The sequence below is a fragment of the Candoia aspera genome, chromosome 1 (assembly GCF_035149785.1).
Source record: "Candoia aspera isolate rCanAsp1 chromosome 1, rCanAsp1.hap2, whole genome shotgun sequence".
NCBI lineage: Eukaryota > Metazoa > Chordata > Lepidosauria > Squamata > Boidae > Candoia > Candoia aspera.
Genome location: NC_086153.1, coordinates 279,578,305 through 279,599,259, shown reverse-complemented (window position 1 = coordinate 279,599,259; position 20,955 = coordinate 279,578,305). Strand labels below are relative to the sequence as shown.

At 38.5% G+C, this 20,955-nt stretch overlaps 1 protein-coding gene across 1 annotated transcript in view; it reads right to left on the bottom strand.

The window, feature by feature from the left end:
* SPTBN5 (spectrin beta, non-erythrocytic 5) overlaps positions 1–20,955 on the bottom strand; it is a 112,741-nt gene that overhangs the window by 39,373 nt on the left and 52,413 nt on the right. The window contains exons 34-39 of the mRNA XM_063318382.1: positions 18,835–19,038; positions 18,371–18,520; positions 7,452–7,556; positions 6,702–6,887; positions 4,104–4,263; positions 490–677 (exon numbers count right to left, since the gene is read on the bottom strand). Of these exons, the coding sequence (XP_063174452.1) occupies positions 490–677; positions 4,104–4,263; positions 6,702–6,887; positions 7,452–7,556; positions 18,371–18,520; positions 18,835–19,038 (993 nt within the window). The remainder of the gene's footprint in view (positions 1–489; positions 678–4,103; positions 4,264–6,701; positions 6,888–7,451; positions 7,557–18,370; positions 18,521–18,834; positions 19,039–20,955) is intronic.

Here is a 20,955-nt window from a genome sequence, read left to right as displayed (position 1 = left end):
AGTAGGTCCCATCTAGCTCCCAGTTATCTAACATTAAAGTCCATTTGCATCCAAAAAATTATGTAACAGTTTTCTTTATGCAAAATAAAACTTTCTACAATACCCAGATAAAATGAATAGCAACTGCTTAACAAAAGATTCTTAATATATTTTTGAACAAGAAATCCCCCCTCCATACCCTTGATGATCACCAAGTTAATTGTTGGAATTGCATATTTTATACTCCTTTAAACATTGCCCACTTTTCTAGAGTACATTTCTAGTGCATAACAAACTAATTTCCTAGAAGGAGAGTCATGCATATAGAATACAGTAGCAACCCATGTGTATACAGGCTTGATTTATATTCATATATTTGGAGTGGAAAAACACTTCAGGTGCTTTTCTAAATTAAAGTATAAGTTTTCTGTTTACAATTACCATTTTCCAAATGTTCACGGCTATAGATACGTTGTCTACACAGAAACAGTGGTCTGCAAATTCACTAACCTTCTCTCTGATCCAAGCCTCTGCGTGGTCGACTTTTTGTAGAAATTCAAGAAAATCTCTGCTATCCTCAAGCATCTTTCCGTGAGCAGCGACAGCATGTTTCAACGTTTCCCACTGTTCTTGAAGCAAGTAAACCTTTTGGCAGATCTCTTCCGATTTGGGAACATTATGGTGTAGTAGGGCTTCTCCTCTCTTTAAACAGTTAAGAAGGAATAATTAATAAGGAGAAAATTGCAATATTTCCATGCTATTCCTAAGACAATTCAGTTCCAAGAGATTGCAGGCCAGTGGAAAAGGCTAAACACATACCAAAGACCAGTTCTGGGGCATCTAATCCAGATATGCATCCAGCAGAGGGAGAAGGATTGACTGATTTGGCATGTAATTATTCAGGATATGAGAGAGAAGTAGAAAGATTACACCTCTCTAACCTTGTCTGCCTGTCAGAGAGCAGCCAATATGATGTGAACAGGCAAAATATTTAAGGCTGTATGTTCTGCCCACTTTGGCAGTTTGCCTGGTTCGTATTGAGGTTTTCTAACAATTGTGGTACAGATTGATCTGACTGCTTACTGAAGTCAAGCTGGAATGTCCTGTTGGCAGATGCTGGGAAAACCTTTAGCCCAGGAGAGGTCAAAAAAGTCACACACACCAGGCATATCTATAAAAATAATTTATTTACAAAAAGCAAAACATATTTAAAGGACTTAGCTCTCCTGGCTTGCTACATATCGGCAGAGACAAAAAGAGGAAGTAAGAAACAAGTCCGGGCAGGTTTCCTCCCCCCAGGCAATTTGCATGAAGCACGTGCAAGGAGACAATCAAATACAACCTCTTCACCGGGCCTAAATGATTAGGTACAATAGCAGTCTTAATCGTTAGTAGGAAAACCTCAACATGTCCTGCATCAAGCATGGAGCTGTTTGACATGGCCCAAAGGATACCCTTCATTTCCAAGTTTCTATGCCAAACTGGCATAGGAGTGAGAAGTATTTTTCCCAAACACTTACTTAACATTTCAGCATTGGAGGGGTCCTTTGCAATTCTGATTTGCTTGTGTTTTAGTTTGGTTAAGATATCCTTTAAATAATGACTAATTTGGAAGTCTCTTGGCAAATACTCTAGTGCTGAAAGGTCTTTTTCTACCGACTTGCTTCTCAAGATAATTAGGTTCTGAGTATCTCCTTCTGTTCTACCAATGGGAGCTTCCTTGATGACCTACATCCTTAATTAATCACACTTACTGAAGTTCAAGGAATGAAATCATTTGTGACCTAAGATCTGTGAGGCCAAAGCAGCAGAAATTGTACTGAAGAAAAGTGGATTTATCCTGATACAGGAATAAGGAGACTGTCGTTTCATACCGGTAGATATCCACAGTGGATGTAAGTGTTAAGTATAAATTGAACTTTGAAGTCACTGCACAGTAGCTCTTTTAACCTAAAGCTATGGCTACTTGATCCAGAAGTCAAAAAATGCCTCTTTTATCCATGAGCAATGAGGAAGGATAGGAAGCTGTGTTATCCATGAAAATCATCTCGTTTAGTCAGTACTCACTCTCTCCCCTAAAAATCATTTTTCCTAGATTCATATTATCTTTAAAAAGATGCAACAACAATAGAGCAGCCTCTAAACATAGCAGAGACAAAGACTAGACATCTCCAGCAACCCTATGACCAACATTTCCAGTACACAGAACCAATATTTCTTCTTTTTGAGATAATGGCCTAAAGAATCTATAAACTGGTGGATAAAGGTATCTTGCACTTTAAGGTACAATTCCATAATTTTTCTAAAAAATCACTTAAATGTATATTTAATTGGTCCGGATCAATTTTAACCACAAACGACGATGACTAGGGGTGTTAGAAATATGTTTATGTAAGCTTACGATACAAAAAGTAATTACAGGTTTATTTAGCATTTCTAAAGTTTATTTAGCATTTCTGATGACATATTGTATAAAGTGACAGGTCCCCATTCTCCTGAATGCCCCTTCCCTGGATATCTGTGCAGCCCCCACCCTGGTTGCATTTTCTTTTTGTTTTATTTATTATTGTTATTCCAACAGCGTTACACATTAGCAACATTTGAAATAGTCAGATAACACATTTGTTACACCTTATTACTATATAACAATGTTTCTCAACTTTGGCAACTTTAAGATGTGTGGACTTCAACTCCCAGAATTCTGGGAGTTGATGTCCACACATCTTAAAGTTGCCAAAGTTGAGAAACACTGTTTTATAATATATAGTCATTCCATTGTCAATAAAAATATGATTTGGACCTGTGTGTGTTTAAAATTCAAATTCTATCCATGGTTTTTGGGACCATAGCTATAGAGCATATCTGTGAATGCCATTTTTCAATTGTTAAATGGTCTAAAAAATTCCACTGCTGACTTATCATAGATTTGGCAGTTAGAAGTACAAATAAAATAAGATCTTTATTAACCAGCTTAGCATTCTGTCCCTCAGATATGTGTAATAACTCCAATCCAATAATACATTGTTTTTTGTTTACTTATAGATCTTACTTCCTGGAAGATTTTCTGCCAGAACTTTTCACAAGCCCATCACATATATGGGAATGTAACTTTCTGTTTGCATCCCCTCCATCATTTTACTGAATAGCTGGATATAAACACTATTTGTATTGGAATTAAATGCTTTCTGTGTACTACCTTCAACTCTAATTCTTATACGAAGGCCAATAAACCTATCTCTGCCTTCCATAGATTCTGCCAGTTCCTATTTTCCATTTGCTCACCCAAATCCCAAACTTCCTGCATTCCAACAGGCGGATCACCTATCCCCACCTCCAGCAGTAACTTACATATTTTAGAAATCATTCCTTTCAATTGTGAGTAATAATTATTAATTTCTCAGAATTGGTCAAGGAACGATTTGCTATTTCCATTACTACCTTATCATTCAAAAAAGATTTAACTTGAATCCACGTTAACCAAAGTATCTAATGGCTTTGTTGTTGTTTATTCATTCAGTCGCTTCCGACTCTTCGTGACTTCATGGACCAGCCCACGCCAGAGCTTCCTGTCGGTCGTCAACACCCCCAGCTCCCTCAGGGACGAGTCCGTCACCTCTAGAGTATCATCCATCCATCTTGCCCTTGATCGGCCCCTCTTCCTTTTGCCCTCCACTCTCCCTAGCATCAGCATCTTCTCCAGGGTGTCCTGTCTTCTCATTATGTGGCCAAAGTATTTCAGTTTTGCCTTTAATATCATCTAATGGCTTACAGTACTTTAAATTGTTTAACAAATTGTTATAAAAATCTCTTATTCTATAAAAACCACATTCTCTTTTTGACCTGAACTGAATTGTCCTAGATGAATCATCAAAACCATTATCAAGGGGGATAATGGGGATATCCCCATTATCAATTCTGTACATCTCTTCCTCCATGACTGAAACATAGCTTTGGCAAATACATTATATATATATTGCTTATTTTTATCAGATCCTTTGGAAAAAGAACATTTGATTCATCATCTATCCAACTTTTGTATGTCTTCTATCTATCCGTTATTTGCCCTCATACCTACAGGAAAACCTCACAGGAACCGAAGAACACAAGGCATATGCTATTAATACTTGCCATATTAACAGTTGCAATTATGTCCTTATGAGCCAGAATTTCAGCTTCAAAGACTTGATGCTTCTGAAGAAGCTTCATTTTGTCACATAGCTTGCTGAAGTTTTGAAAAGAAGGATCCTTCATCTTTTGCATGCGTTCATCAATCCAGCTCTCTGCCTGTCACCAAAGGAGCAACGTGATTAGCACTGCATGCAAGGCTAAGAGTAATATGCAAATCTGATGAGATCAGATTTGAATTTACTTTTCAATTCAAGTGTGCAAAGCATATGCAAGTCAACTGAAATTAAAATTTGAAGATTTGCTAAAGATGTGTGTCTGTGTGGAAATGGTTGAATCTGCAAATTGGTTGCTAGTTCAGTTAAAAGATGTGATATACTGTAACTGAACTACCTTTGAACTGAAACTGGAAATCAAAGCTTTGCTCAGCCCTATGACTCTCTACATCGAGTGATCAGACTTCAATTAATGCAATTTAACTTTTTTTGCAAGACTCTGAGATCCACCAAGAAGAACCAGATGGAAGTTAATGCTTGAAGCATTCCTTCCTTTAGGTTTTACAGTAGTTGGCTCTCCTGAAGCTCTAAGTCAGGCCAAGAAGTTGTGCTAAAAATGATGGCTATCAGCCAGTTTATAAAGAAATACCTTGGATTTCTTCCAAATGTTCTTTTCCAGCAACCAAATGTACAGGAACAAGGTATATAGTAGCTCCCATAGTATTCCTGTGATACAGTATATCCTTTCCCAGCCTTATGCCCTCCAGATGTACCAGGCATCACTGCTCTCATTCATAGATCATGCTGTACTCAAAGCCATAGTGGCTACAAGTTTTGGCTTAGAGGTTAGTCTAAGCACATCTAGAGGACACCAGGTTGGGGAAGGCCACTGTAACATTTAAATGTTGCATTATACTCCATTTATGTTTAAATATATTTTATATAGGAATACATGGAATGTGAACACCATGTTCCAAAGCACAGAGCCTCAGACTTAAAATAATGTAGCTATTTTGGTTTTTCTTCCTTAAAAGATATGAGGAAATTAAAAAGACCGAAAAGTAGTGGGAAAACACAGGAGGGTCAGAAGTGACAGGGGACCAGAGGTGCCTTGGGTGGCAAAGGTGGGGGTTAAACTGACAAAAGCAGTGCTGCAATGCTGCATGCATGATCCAAAAAGGTAGAGCTTGTGGTGTGATGTCATGACACTGCTTTTGTCATTCTGATGCAAGCAGCAAGATCCTGTGGATGCCATTACAGATGACAGCATCTGGTCTTTTTCAGAATCACTCTTTCTGGAGATGAGATGGGGTGATTGAATAATAAAAGTATCATCTGGAAGTAATCTCAGTTTTGCTTGGTAGAATGTTTATTTTGGTTGTTATGTTGCAAGCAGGCATCTTTTTACATCCATACCCACTGCATCCATTAATCATTACAGGCTATTGCAACATTGGGCCACACTTGAAGAGTATCCGGAAGCTACAGCTGGTTCAGAATGCAGCTGGGTGAGCAGTCTTGGGTGCCCAAAGGATGGCACACGTAACACCTTTGCTGTGGGAGCTGCATTGGGTGCCAGTTTGCTTCCGGGTCCAATTCAAGGTGTTGGTTATAACCTTTAAAGCCCTACATGGCATGGGTCCAGGTTGACCTGAGGGACAGTCTCATCCCCATTACATTGACCCGTCCCACCTGATCAGGCAGAGAGGGCATGTTATGGACCTTGTCCATGAGAGACTGTCGATTGGCAGGGCCCAGGAAGAGAGCCTTCTCTGCCGTGGCCCCTGCCCTATGGGATACTCTTCCCCCAGAGGCGAGGCAGGCCCCCACTCTCCTGGTCTTCCAGAAAGGGGTAAAGACCTGGCTCTGCCATCTCGCTTGGGGTGGGGGAGGGGTAGCTAATCCTGGGGCTGGTTAGCACCCTAAAGAGGCTCTCATGAATTTATGAATTTAAGAACTTTTAATATTGCCATCTTGGATTTTATATTTTATATTTATATTCATATTTATATTTTAGAAGTATGGTTTTTTAGTGTATTTTAATCTGTATTTGTTTTTAGCTTTGTTGTAAACCGCCCAGAGTCGCTTCGTGAGATGGGCAGTGACGAAATTTGAAATATAAATAAATAAATAAATAGTCCTCACTTACTGACTGCTCGTTTAGTGACTGTTTGAAGTTGCGACACCAAAATAGGAGATTTATGACCGGTCTTTGAACTTGTGGCTGTCACAGTATCCTGTGGTCACAGGATTGCCATTTGCAAACTTCACAGCCAGCTTCTGGCAAGCAAAGTCAATGGGAAACTGGCAGGAAGTCGCAGGTCACGGTCATGTGACATCGTGCTTAACGACCGTGGATGATACGCTTCATGATTGCAGCTGGAGCTGACACTGTAAGTCGGGTGCAGTCACGTGATGTTTCACTTTACGACTGCATTGCTTAGCGACAGATTTGCCGGTCCCAATTGCGCTTGGTAAGTGAGGTCTGCCTATATAGACAGTCTAAGTGGAGAGTGGAGACAACAACCCCTCACTGCCTTTCCCCCTGGGAAACTTTTTATTTCCTAGACAACGCTTCACTAATGTACAACTTATTCTCACCTCAGTTAGACTCTGGTAGAATAGTGCCAGCAGGAGTTCTACCTGCAGTTTTTCTTGTCTGCTTTGAGAAAGATCTTTGATGCATCTTCTTTTGTGTAACACCACACTGAGCCTGTGTTGGATCTGCGTTACTTCCAACTCACTACCTGGCTGCAATCTTTCCAGTTGCTCCCGAAGAGAGAGTTCCTGAAAAACAAACACTTGAAATCCCAGCTACAGTTTCTTGATCACAAGTTGGGTACATAAAATATTACCTTTTCTACTGGAAGTTCAAAATTTCCCATTCTTTTTTAGCTACTATAACTACAACACCAGTAACAAAAATATACAGATATATATTTGTGTGAGATGAACGAACAAGGCTTTCTCAGGACCTCTACTCATCTTGCTGACTTTATCTTACCTTCCCTCAATATTTCTTTGAAAATTTAATTAAGGGTGAATCTCTAAATTTATTGTATATTTTGCTTTCTGTGACATTTAGTGTCAAACTAAGACACTCTTCTCCCACCGGTAATATATTCTCAGATATTTTGCCTGAGGAAGAACTCTCAAATTTATTGAAAATCAGCACTCTAAAATGGTCTTATAAATCAGCTTTTACAAAACAATGTTCTATTTACTGTTTGGATTGATTTTGCTAGTTTGTCACAGTATTTCTTGCAGTCAACTAAGATGACCCATAAATATCAGATTTTACCTGGGTATTTGCCCATGTCTTTTTTTATACATTATACATAAAGATTTTACCTTTTCTTCCTGGGAGGCTAGAATCTTCTCGAAAGCCTCATGTTTCTTGATCTGCTGCACCACTTCATCCCCACTGCTTCCAAAGTCACAGCTTTTCAAATACATCTGTGAAAAATTGGAACCAATTCTGGCAATAATGTTTTTTTTTTAAACCATGGTATTAATGGGGCCATATTTGTTGCTTTCTTGAATGAAAGTCGAGAAACATCAGATGATCAAATGATTCTAAGAGACTTACAGGATGGGTTTCTTATAGAGCTCTGGGCTCTTCTTAGTCCAGATATTTTTGTTTTGTTTTTTTGTAAATAATCTTTTCAAGAATTCCAGTTAGAAAGCCATGCTCAGTGGATAACTGACATAAAGATATGCCTTAACACCACAACTATATGCAGTAGGATAATACATGCTATATAGAGAAAGGCTGAAATGGTGGAGCATGACACCATTGCAACATGGTATTTCCAACTTTATCTTTGAAGTCAACTGAGGTTGTCTTCAATCAGCAGAGGTATTTTTCCCTGAAAGAGTATTGCTTGGAAATTAGCACTGGAATAAATCAGCAATATACATTCCAAACAATATGTACCCTCAAAGATAAGGAATGTTGAGGACTAATGAGAAACTTCCAGACTGAATTCATTAAGAAATGGGAAAACTTTTTCCATGGATAGAATTCAGATTGTAGATGATATTTTGCTATTAACCAAGTAATTACATCTTCTTAACTCTGCAGATTATGCTTGGTATTCTTGTCAATGTTCTGGCAAAAGAACTACATATGGCAAAGGCAACTTGATAGGCTTCAGATTTTTGGACTACTACATATTCCCTAGTTAGTACAGCTAATGGTCAGGATTATGGGAGCTGTCACCCAAAGGATCTAGAGGTCACCAGGTCTCTATCTCAATTTCCTCTTTGATACATCAAAATTGTTGCTTTTATCTATTTTATTCTTTAGCATGATCAAACTGTTGAAAGCATATGCACTTTCAAACATTCTTCATGTATTATACACTTACATAGAAATGTAGCTGTTAAAGTGCCACAGCATGCTTTGGATCACTTCAACTGAGATATTTTTGTTTGGAAATGTAACACATTCATATTCAAAATGAGCAGAGAATATCAAGACACAATAGGGCTGCAGCTTGTGGACTCTGGCATTGTTCCCAAAGACCCATTGCTATACCAACCTTCCCTCTTACACCAAAAGGTATAAGAAGCATTCCTTCTGCACAAGTGCCCCCAACAGGGCTCTGAATTGCAGAAAAAACATCTAAGTACCTTCAGGTAAAAACAGAAGCCTTTTCTATTGATGTATTTCCTTGGCCTCTTTGTAAGTTGAAATTCTGTACTGAGACAACTGAACAGACTAAAATGTACATATTTACCTGATTGATGAAAAGAGGGGGCTGGTGTGTATTTAGCTATGTGGTGTCAATTGGGAAGGCTTGGACCATTGCCTACATGTATTTGAAAAGGATAGAATGTGAAAAATATGTACAATGTGATGCTCTATTTATATTTGGTATGGTTATATGGAACTCTTGCTTTCACTTTTTATAAGAGAAGACCCTTCATTCTGAGATTCAGAGAGCTTCCAAGGCAAACAGCAAAATGTTGGAAATAATTATGTGTGAAGTAAACATGATCATTCTTTGAAAACTACTTGTCTCACTAGAATTTGCAACCTGTAATCAGGCTGCACAACAGAATGAGTCGTTATCTTTGCCATTGTTATAATTTTTCTGATGAAGTGGATTGCTAGTACAAAACTCCAAAATCTATATAGTAACTAGAAATGTAAATGTACCCTTTTTTTTGCTTAAATGAGGAGAATTAAAAATAGTTGTACTTTCTAAATTGCTGTCAATTCATTCCTTACATTTTTAGTTCCACATAGCTGAACATAATAACACTTGTCTGCCATCCAAATCAAACTGTGGTATATGAGCCACCTGGGTCTTCCAAATGGTCACTCATATCCTAGTCACCTTGGGTGTGGAATATTGCAATGAGCTCTACATGGGGCTGCCCCTGAAGTTTATTCAGAGGCTGCAGCTGGCCCAGAATGTAGTGATGAGCATGCCACGGTATGCCCATGTAGCACTGCTGCTCGGCGAGCTGTACTGGCTGCTAATTAGCTTTTGGTGCCATTCAAAATGCTGGTCATCACCTCCAAAGGCCTTCATGGTATAGGCCCTGGCTGAGGACTGCTTATCTCCAGTAGCTTCTGCTGTCATGAATGACTGGACAGAGTAGGCACCTCTCAGGTCCCTTTGATTAAACAATGTCACCTGATGGGATCCAGGAAGCGAACCTTCTCTGTCATAGTGTCTGCCCTCTGGAACAACATTCCCCAAAGATTTGTATGGCCCCCAGACTATTTTTAAAAAAGTATTTGAAAACCTGGTTTTTTTCCAGGCCTTGGGTTAGGGTGGGTAGCAAGCCTCTTTTGGGATTTTATATATTACTTGAATGCTTTCTTCCAAGATGTACATTGCTCTTTTTTATTATTTGGGCTTCTATTGTTTTGTATGCTTGTGGACTCTGGCATCATTATCAAAGACCCATTGTTATACCAACCTTCCCTCTTGTACCGAGCTGGGTAGTTTCATAAATAAGATAGGTAGATAGATAAATACATTTTGGGGTGGGGCATAGATGAGAACAGAAAGCCCCCTTGTGCAAGTAAGTATTTCACACTGTTATCTGCTCTTTAAAATTACCATCTTTAATATATGAAAAATTTAGTGGATATTCCTTTATGTGATTCATAGTGCTTATAGAGCAAATAGCTGCAAATATTTATAACAAGACAGGAAACTGAATACTATAAATACAATGCACAATAAATATGAAGACATGGGTTACAAGGGATTCCATCCAATGTCATGCGAATAGAGGGCTGTTCACACAACAGAACTTCCCCTCGCTCTTCTCCCTGTGCCCACTCCAAACTAATTCCACCCTGATTGCCATGGCCTCATCTGAGGATGATATCTGAGAAGGCAGCAGGTCAAGCAGTTCCAAAGAGACTTCTTCACACATTGAGCTACACCCTAATGCAGGACTGGAGCCAGTTCTGCTGTCCAGAACTCTGATCTAGATTCAGTGGTGTTGCCACTCACCCAACCCCTGTGAAGGGCACAATACAAGGGTGATTATTGGAAAGGGGAGAACTGCTGATTTTTGTTTCAATCCCATTTTAGGCACAACATACGCATCTCAAACTGCAGCTGCCATTCAAAGCTGCATTACACATGACAATTCGCAGAAACAGAGAACATCTTTGCACAACTATGTAAATATGGCAACAAATTTGAGCAGTGTTAATGAAAGCAATACTCAGAGTGGCATTTCATATTTAACACTGTGGCTCCTGAGGCCATTCCTCCAATGTCAGCTTATCTCATGCTGAATAATGGTATGCCTGATGTCCTGTTGCAATAATACACAAGGGATTTCCATAAAAAATAATAATAGAAGAGAATCATCATACATGTGGGAAAGCAGGATCCTGCATTCTAGAACCCTATTTCAAGTTCTACATGCTGATTATCTCTATAATGTACATATGGTTGAACACAGGACCAAAACTATATACATATTTTGTTAGGATATAGGTGATAAAAATACCGAGCATTATGCATGCAATCTATGCACAGAGAAATGTGGAGCCAGCTAATTGTATATTGTTTCCTACATACAGTATTCATTGAATACGCAGCTGCCTAACTCAGATTATAACAAAATGCCACAGACTTCTAGAAAAGCCAACCAAGAAATGGGCTGTCATGAAACACTGAAAGTTACTTCTCCATCACTGTCACAACATTTATTTTTGAAATATTCTCTATAAAATCTACAGTAAGCATTCCACAAAGTATGGCACATGAGCAATGTCAGGATTTACCCTGCATAGTCCCATCCTATTTACATGGCAGTGAAATGCAGATCATGATTAAGATTAAATTTTACTTTTTATCTTTCTCAAGCAAACCTTATCATGAAAAAGTAAAAGGGACCTTTCAAAGGACTTTTTTTTTTAAAAAAAGGTGAACCAAAATGCTTATATGGAATAATGACAACTAGAAATGTATTTTTCAATTCAGTCTGAAGTTCCTATTGAAATAATACTATTTTAAGAAATAGCAACTATTTTTTCTGTTTCATGGAAATCATTTAAAACTCCACCTTCTACCAACCTGCTGTCAGAATGGAGCCATAATGGAAGACCTACATTTTTGTATTCTGCATAATATACAACAATGGATTTTTTAATGTGTTCTTCATATTTTATTTTCCTCTAGCTAAGCTAGTATTGGAACTAGGAGGGCTCTAATAGCTTCTTCCAAAAACAGATCCGTTTCCAAATCTATTCTTCCCTGGTGTGAGCAAACAAGCTAATACGGTATTTCTAGAAAAAAGATTTTTTTAAACCTATTATGGCTTTGAAAACATATGTGTATGTATATTAAACACACAGTCTCTCTCTCTCTGTACATTTATGGGTCTTGCTAATAATAATTTGCTGACATAAATAGCTTTCACACACACAGAATATACACACACACATCACTGGGAAATTCAGCAAATGCAAGCAACATTTCACACACACACACATGCACACACACACACACACAAACACAGAGATCTATTTCATTAAAACCCCATATTTAGGATCACCAAAGGGGTAACTTGTTTTATTCCATGTGAAAGCCTGAAAAAGCAGAATTCAAGCAACAACCGGCAAACTGGCTTCTAAAATCAAGAAGAGACAAACCCATCTCTATACTCTTACAGCCCCTATCATCCTATTGTTTAAAAAAAAAGTACTTTTGAAGGCTTCACCACTCCTAGAAACACTTGCAACATATTAACATAAGAATAGATAATACAGTCAGTTAAAACTAATCTCAGAACAAATTACAGTTTAGATTGCATATTTCTAAAATGGAATGGAAATCTTCACCACTTTCCTCCCAGTTCCAAAGGAAGCGATTTTTACTGAGATAGATGGACACCATGTATTCTCACCAGGTCCACGAGATGATGCCTGCAAATTTGTTAAAAACGTAGCTTGATCTGCATTCCCTGCAGCATCTGGGTCCTGAAAAGGCTTTGACTCTTGTGAAGGCTGGAATTCAGGACAAGAAATAGGATTTATGGACAATGAGATGATAGAGCCTGTACAATCTGGCTGTAAAGTAGAACCACCCATATCTGAACCTGAAGCTTTGATCAAGACTGAAGGAGGTGGTTGTTTTCTGAATTCTCTTACTACTTTAATAGGAAATGATGTCCAAGGGGTAGCAAGTATTAAAGTTATCTTGGAAATCTTGTGATGAGCAGGAATTATTCCAGCACTAAAAGCCTTCCCAAATTCTTTGCCAGTTGAAAGATGGTTCTGAAAGACAACCAAATCAGGATCCAATTGTGAATTCGTAACTGTTCTTTTGTGAAGAAGGCCCTCTGCTTTAGCTAGCATAGATGGAGTCAACCATATTTCTTTGAAGACTGTCTGTTGAGGACGAATGGGACGCTTAGTGGGGTTGGTGACATGAAGTTGTTTAACCTGGTGATCTGCAGAGTTTCCAGAAGGGATAACTTGATGACTCATCTGGGGTCCTGCTGTAAGACCAGGAGATGTAGTTGAAATCTTTTTCAGATGAGGTAATAGAAGGCTGGAATAAGCAGCTCTAATTGGCTTGATAGCGATACTGCAAGTTGAAATATAGAGTTTTACTGAAGCATGGAGATCTGAAAACTGAGAATTGCACTGATTCTGCTCTGTTGACCTTGGGTTACAAGGTGCAAGAACTTGATATAGATTTTTATTCTGAGATGATGAAGCACCTGGAATGGCACACAGAGAAACATCTAGACGTGATGTCCAGCAAGGTAGAGCTCTTGAAGCCACTGAATGGAAAGATACTGCAGAAGAATGACAAGCATTCCAGTTTTTTCCTTTCCAGTCACTTGCACCACTGCAAGAGGCAAGCAATGATTGAGCATCTATGCTGTTGTATCCTTTACACTGAGTATCTCTGAAAAGTGTGGGACATGCGGATTTGATGCTGGAGGAATTAACACAGCTGTTATCTTTCCCTAAACCATTCCCCTTATTTGAATGCGCCAACACTATATCTAGCCTTGAGCTGTGAACCTCTGAAGACAGGCAGGGAGATGGCAAGATGTCACTTATTGGCAAGGTCTCTGTAGATGATGAATGAACTGGAAAATACCAGGCTGAATCTGATATAGTTTCTGCTGGTGGCATTCTTTGGAAAGAAGCACCATAAATAGCTGCTCTGGAGACTGGTGATGGAACCACCCTAGCAGAAGACAACATAACTTCCACTGTGGAAATATAGACGGGTGTGTCTGAAGTCCTGTTAGGAAGATATCGGCATGACATCCTGCAGTTTTAATCCTAAAGTTTGAAAAGCTAAAGCAGTCAATGCTTCTGAGCTGTTGCTTAAAACAAACGTTTCATCCTTTTTATGTTGGCAGTGGATATTTCCATTCTTTTTCTGGGGTGAATAAGTAAAATGTAATGAGGTATTTCTATAATAAAGACATCTGAATCTGATTAAGAACTAGACATAGTAGAATTGGTTCGACTGCTTATTCAGACTGCAAAATAATAGGAGAGTGCAAGCAGCAAACTGAAAAATGATCCATACGATGAGGCAGAAGCCAGAAGTGCAATCCAAAGACCTTATTCAAAGTTCTTAGATAAAAAAAATTAAGTGATGAACTCACCGGTGCTTCTATAGCCTTGAAAGACCAGAGTATGTTCTGTTGGTGGTAAAAGCAAAATAGCTGCACTAACGTCTTCTATCCTCTCTCAATAACTGCTATCTGTACTAGGAATAGCAACTTCTCAGTTTAACAGGTCTTAGAAAAATTTCCTACAACTCTTCTAAGTAATGGCATACCCAGAGTCAGTAACAAAAAAGATGGATGTATGCTTGCTTAATTTCCTCCATATGTGCTGTTGTTTACTTTAGAACAGAGCAATCCTAGACTAAACCTTGTTGAAATCTTCTGAAGCCTTAAGTAATTTGGATGTAACCTAAGCTGCTGGCATAAAATCAAGGCCAGACATACTGGCACAGGGAATGAATGGGAAAGGGCTCTGCTTCAGGACATGACTCAATGCTTTTCTCTCTCTCTCTCATATGCTACTGCTGGAATAGCCTTTATATAAACTTAGAGACCCAGTTCAGCTCTGCCGAGATCCATTGCAATAAAGGAAAAGTATTCACATGCAGTTAACACCATCCACAAACTCCCTTTTCCAAACACAGATACAGACACCAATGATGCATTGCCCCATCAGTTTTGAATGCTTGCTTTCCGTTCATATTGTGCCACTCAAAAGATTTAACCTTGCTGCAAAAAAGCTGCTTGAAAGCTCCATCTGAAACCTTGGTGTATGAGACAAGAAAATGCGAAAATTTAAATGAAAGACTTCTGGTCTCCTTTCCAAACAGCAACAATAACCAAAAACTATTAAACAAGAATTTGTCCTCTACAAATACAGAACAAACTTCCACTATAAAAACCCAGGTGGAAATGAATTTAAGGTTTTCTGTCCTGTATCATGGTTCCAAGAAAAACCCTCCATACCATAAACATACACACAGAAGCTGCTATTTGGGCTAGGAGAGAAATGGTGCCTGTGCTGTCAGCAGCTAACAATTCCTTCACTTCTGGGACACGTAGCAGCTACCAGGGAAGTAATTTTCAATTGGACCATGATATGTGGAGAAGGAATAATCTCTTCTTTCTCACCTGCTACAACAGCCAGATCCTGATGCCTTCCTTTGCAGTTGCTAATTTAAAAAACAAACATTAAATGCCATTACATTGAATGTCATCACGATCTTGATGAAATGATTATTTTGGCTCTCAGATGCTGCTGCACCAGCAATATTACTCAAGGAGGGTTCAGGGTCAGCACTGGAATTCAAAGATCTGGCTTCTCTGACAATTTCACCTACTTTACTATTCTTGGAGAATGTGTTTCTCCAAAACAAAGGAATATATTCTCCATATACCACTGCTGCTAGCTCAGCCTTCCCTAATCTGGGACCCAAATCCACATGCTTTCATGCAGCAACTCCCAGAATTGATAGCCTGAAGTTAGCTAGGCTGGTTGGAAATTCTGAGAATTGCAATCCCAACAGACCTGAAGGAGGACACCAAGTTGGGCAAAGCTGATCTACATTTTCAAAAGCAATGTGTCTGCTCAGTATGTATGGATATTTCACCTCCTGACGAGTCATTGCTAGCTTCTGTCAAAAAGTGGTCCTGGTCATCGATGTTGCTTATACTTCTGTAGATTTAATTCAATCCAGAAGACTCCCAAAGCTTTGCTACTGGGCCTTCCAGAAGAAGGCCAACTCTATTCAGTACTGATCATACATATCTATTTAGACTATCAGACTTACCCAAATATATGACTTCTGTCCTATTTCAGTTAAATCTCATTTTTTTTTGCCTATGTCCATCCCAAAACTGCATTCAATTACTTGTTAAGTTTAACTCAGCATCTCCAGAACTAGTTGAAAGAAATTAGAGGTAGTGTTATACGTTATTTTGAGAAACCTTTATTTCTCCCAATAATTAAAAACTTTGCACTCTCCATGTCCATTCTCTGGAGAAAGCCATCTACCAAATTAGCAAGTATATTTCTGTGCAAAAATCAAACTGAAAACCAGATTAGAACAAATCCAACAGTAAGTCTAATCTAAGACAACTTAGAATATTCTTTTCTCAATAGTTTACTAAAGTAAGGATTATAGGTATGTAGAATCAGAAATTTGGTTGGAACTGCCAATCAGAGAGCTATTAACCACCTTTCGGGTCAAGACATTTTTAATACTTTCTCCGTTCTAGAAATTTTTAATACTCAGGAAAGGCCTGCATACATAGAAGTAATAATAGGTTTCAAACCACAATGTTACATATCCAGATAAATAGTTTGCAAATGCTGAAACATCCAAAACTAAGTGATGGCTGCACCCACGTCTAAACAGGCAAAATCAGGGCATCTAATCTGAAACTTAGTTCCTGGGGTTACAAAAATGTATTTTTTTTAGTGAACCTCTGGGAGCTTCATCTGATGTCTTGATCCTACAGAGAGCATGTTTTTCATCCCTTGAAAAGAATGCTACTGGAAGGCATAATGGTGGTGATAAAGCATATTTTCTTTGCTGATATTATTCATCTGTGTTTGATCATGGTTGTTGGTCCTCAAGAACTTAGAATACCAACATGCCAGTACAACTATATATACTTTTGAATGATTGTATCAATGGCCTGGATCATCCCTCTATTCCAAACAAAAATCAGAGCTTCATCATCAGAACTATTAGCTAAAACTGCTGGAAACCATCGAGTTCCATCAACTTCTGAAGCAGACTATTAAAATTAGTCTGTGAGAGCAGAGTGTAGACAATAGTACACATGTGATCAAACAGTAACCTATCCAAGATAATGGGAGCTAATTCCCATTCCCTATAGATAATATAGGAAACCAATTACAATAGATGTACCTATCAGATTGGATACAATGGGCTATATATTAATGGAGACTATAGTTGTTATGGCCATGAAATTCCAAGGTGCCCAGTCAAGAGGTGTCAGTATATTTAAGATCTCCCAAGATTATAAGCACTGAAGTTCTCAACCCCATTTCTGCAACCTCCTTTTCCAGCTTGAGCAACAAGAACATTAGGCAGTAAAACAGGAAATAACATCATTAAAATCCCTATTTTGTCTCAATTTCCCAACACTAGGTATAGATGTTTGGAACTGGCTGAAAACTGAATAGGATAACTGACATCTTTGGATATTTTTAAAGCTTATGGCTATTTTTCCCCCAACAGATCTTCTGCTGTTAAGACCAAATTTTCTCTTAAAACTATACCTAATAAACAAGTTGATGAAACAGCATGAAGTGCCAGCATTTACCAGTACCAACTAATGAAGAGACTACACTCAAGCACTCCTATTCAAAAGACACTATTATGTTTCCCCTTTGTTAACATAGTTTCTTTGTTATAAGAAATGGAAGAAGTGGTGGATAATATGGGAGACTTACACATGGAAGATATAATTGTTTGGACTCCATGAAAGAATGTAATTTTTTCAATAATATATTCATTTGGAAGCACTCTGTATGGGGGTGTGGAGGAGTGTGTGGAATAGAAGAATAATTCCCTGATACTGGTTTTGGTTGATGCTTACTCCTCTGAGGCTGTGGTAGTTTTTCTTCTCAGAATCAAGAGATTAATTTCACATCATAAATCTATGCACAGATGTATTATTGACCATGCCATTAAAAAGTCAGAGACCAAATTTTCTTTTTGGGATAAGAATAGGATTGATCAAAAGCAAACATTTTCTTGTGATGTGGTGAAAGGTCCCCTGTGCAAGCACCAAGTCATTTCCGACCCTTTGGGGGGACGCCACTCTCCCAACGTTTTCCTGGCAGACTATAGAGTGGGGTGGTTTGCCATTGCCTTCCCCAGTCGTCTCCTTCCCCAGCAAGCTGGGTGCTCATTTTACCGACCTCGGAAGGATGGAAGGCTGAGTCGACCTGAGCCGGCTACATGAGAATCCAGCTTCCGCTGGGATCGAACTAAGGTCGTGGGGACAGTTTTGGTTGCAGTACTGCCACCTACCACTCTGCGCCACATGAGGGTCTTCAAAACATTTTCTTAGCAGCTATCATAAGTTTTGTGTTCGTGTGTGTATATATATGCACACATGTCTGTATGTGTAAGGTAGAAGGAATGGGTAGAACATAGGACAAAAGACAGAGGTTAAGTACTAAATAGATTAAAATACATTTTAAAACTTCATTAAATCATCAAAAAAATGTGCTACCACTATTTACTTACCTCCTGGGAGTTTGACATGTTGTCCAGGTATTCACAGTCTCTGTAAAATATCTGCAAAAGATGGATCTTCTCCAGCCATTCCTTCTTTTGTGCCCATGTCTGGTACACTCTGTGCTTTGCTTCTAAGAGAGTTTGTAATGCACCTTGGATCTAATAAGAAGAAACCAACTGCTATAAAACGTCAGTAATAATCCATGAAGGGGGAATGCTTAATATGTAATATGCTAAGGCTCAATTTCCAATTGTAATTAGAGCAGCCACTTGTTTATACATGAGAAAGGAGGAGGGTGTGTTTTAGTAAAACTAATTTTTCCTTTGAAAAGTACCATCTCTCGCTTGGTTTTTACCTCATGAAATCTCTGGTTTTAAAAACGTAGTAATAAGATGCTAATTTTGTGGGAATGCTGATTATCTGAACACCAGTGAGCTCTGTGTGGGAACAACATTACATTATGTATATATACTTCTCTTGTTGCCATTTTCTGTTCCAGCAGCAGCTCTTGTCCCAGTTGTAGTACTCGTTCATAAATTTCATCTCGAGCCTCAATCTCTGGCAATAGTTGCTGATGCTGATTAATCTTCAGACCACTGGTAGATACATCTCGAATGGTCTCCTCAACCGCCATTTCTCTTGTCATCTCAGATGCCCAGGAAGAATAGTCCCATACCTTAAAATCGAGGGGAAAAAATCTAAGATGTAGGCCAAAATTTATATCTTTAATTGGCAATATAGGTAACACATGAAGGTTCATGTGGCTCAGTTCACACATAGCACTAAAATGTGGTTAGTTGAATAAGCTACAATTGCGGGGTTCACACTTCGTGTTCTGCCTCAAACAAGCAACTGTCAAGGCTATCTGTCAAATGTAGAATACATCTCCTTGGGCATGAAGGCTCAGCTAAGTAGATTTATTTCAGCAAAACTATAAAACAATTACAAAACAATTCATGTAACTGCTGTGTATCAAATACACATTCTATTTATAACAATTAATGTTCAAATTTCCTGTGCCTCTTTCTTCTGCTTGCTTAACATAAAGAGCTAGAGGTAAATCTTGTTTGGGCAGGAGATACAGTTTTCATCTGTTCTTGATTATGGATACTAAATGCCCTGATTTAGTATCAGGTTATTTCCTTTTGACTTTGGAGAACTATCCCAGGAACCACATAATGGCTTTGTGTGATATGTGAACCCATTCAGTGTTCCATCCAAGTCAGTACTGTTCTCAGGAATTGGTGTGGATCTCCATTGTTTGAGAGTGGGATTTTTCCCAGCCTCATCTAGCATACCATGGGTACAATAATATTGTAAAGCATGCATTCGGCTGCAGAATCATAGCTCTTCTCCTAAGGTAATGCAGTATTATACTAATTTAAATGGAGTAAAACAACAATAGAAGAATAAAATAATAGAAGCACAAGAGCTTGTCAGGATTATAAAACCACTATGATCCAAAATCCAAAACACAATACTACTACAAAGTAACATTGAATATTAAAATTGCTTTATTCTCCATTTTGTAGAATACTGTCTTTTCTTTTTTTCTTTTCTTTTTTTTTGTGCCTTTCAGTCAGTGTTGATTCCTGGCAACTGCTTGGACATGTCCCTGCAGTTTTCTTGGCAAGATTTTCGGAAGTGTTTTGCCCTTGCCTTCTTCTTCCTAGGGCTGGGCCAAAGTAGCCAAGCTAGCTTCATGCCCAAGGCAGGACTAGAACTCACAGTCTCCTGAATTCTAATCTGGTGTCTTAAACTACTACACCAACCTGGCTGTCACTAACCATATAAAGTTGACTTTAAAATTGTACTATATGTGTATATTTGCACATATAAAAATCATGTAGTCTGTGAAATGCAACTCATTCCAACCAAGTTGTCCCACCCTGTTCTCTGTAATTTGCTTTAAGACCTTCACTCTGAGCACAGCAATACATCTTTCTAGAAACACACACACACACACCCTGGGCTGTGAAAAACTGAGGGATGGGACTCAGATAGATAGCTTGCTTTTACTGTAGATGTTGCTTTTATTGTACTGCATAATCTAGGAATCTAGCCATATTCATGTATCTGATATAGGATTTAAACCTTGCTTTTCTTTCTCCCACCTTTACATGGTAATGGATCTTTCGCCACCTGTTTCTCAGCCCTGGATGTTGAAGGCACCTGCACAGTATTTTGGTAATGCTCTTCTCTGGACTCCAATCTTGACTTCTGACCTTGCCAGATTCAAACCTCATACCTGCAATATCTCAAATGCACACCTCTGTGCATCCTTCACAGAGTGATTAAACTGAGCCAGTATAATACAGTAGTTGAATTGCTGAATTAATGGCTGATTCAAATCTTGTTTGCAGTGCACACAAAGGCCTCTTGTTTTCCACAAGGCCTAAACAGGATCATGAATCTTTAGAATATATACTGTAAATGATATATTCATACATAGACATGATATAACAACCTGCAGTTAAATGGCGGCCTTATAAATCTGTTTAATAAATAAAATAAATAAATGTGTGGAATAGGATGGATCAGTTCCAGAGTGCTGGTTGATCATTCTAGGAAATACAGGCCAGCACAACTGGAG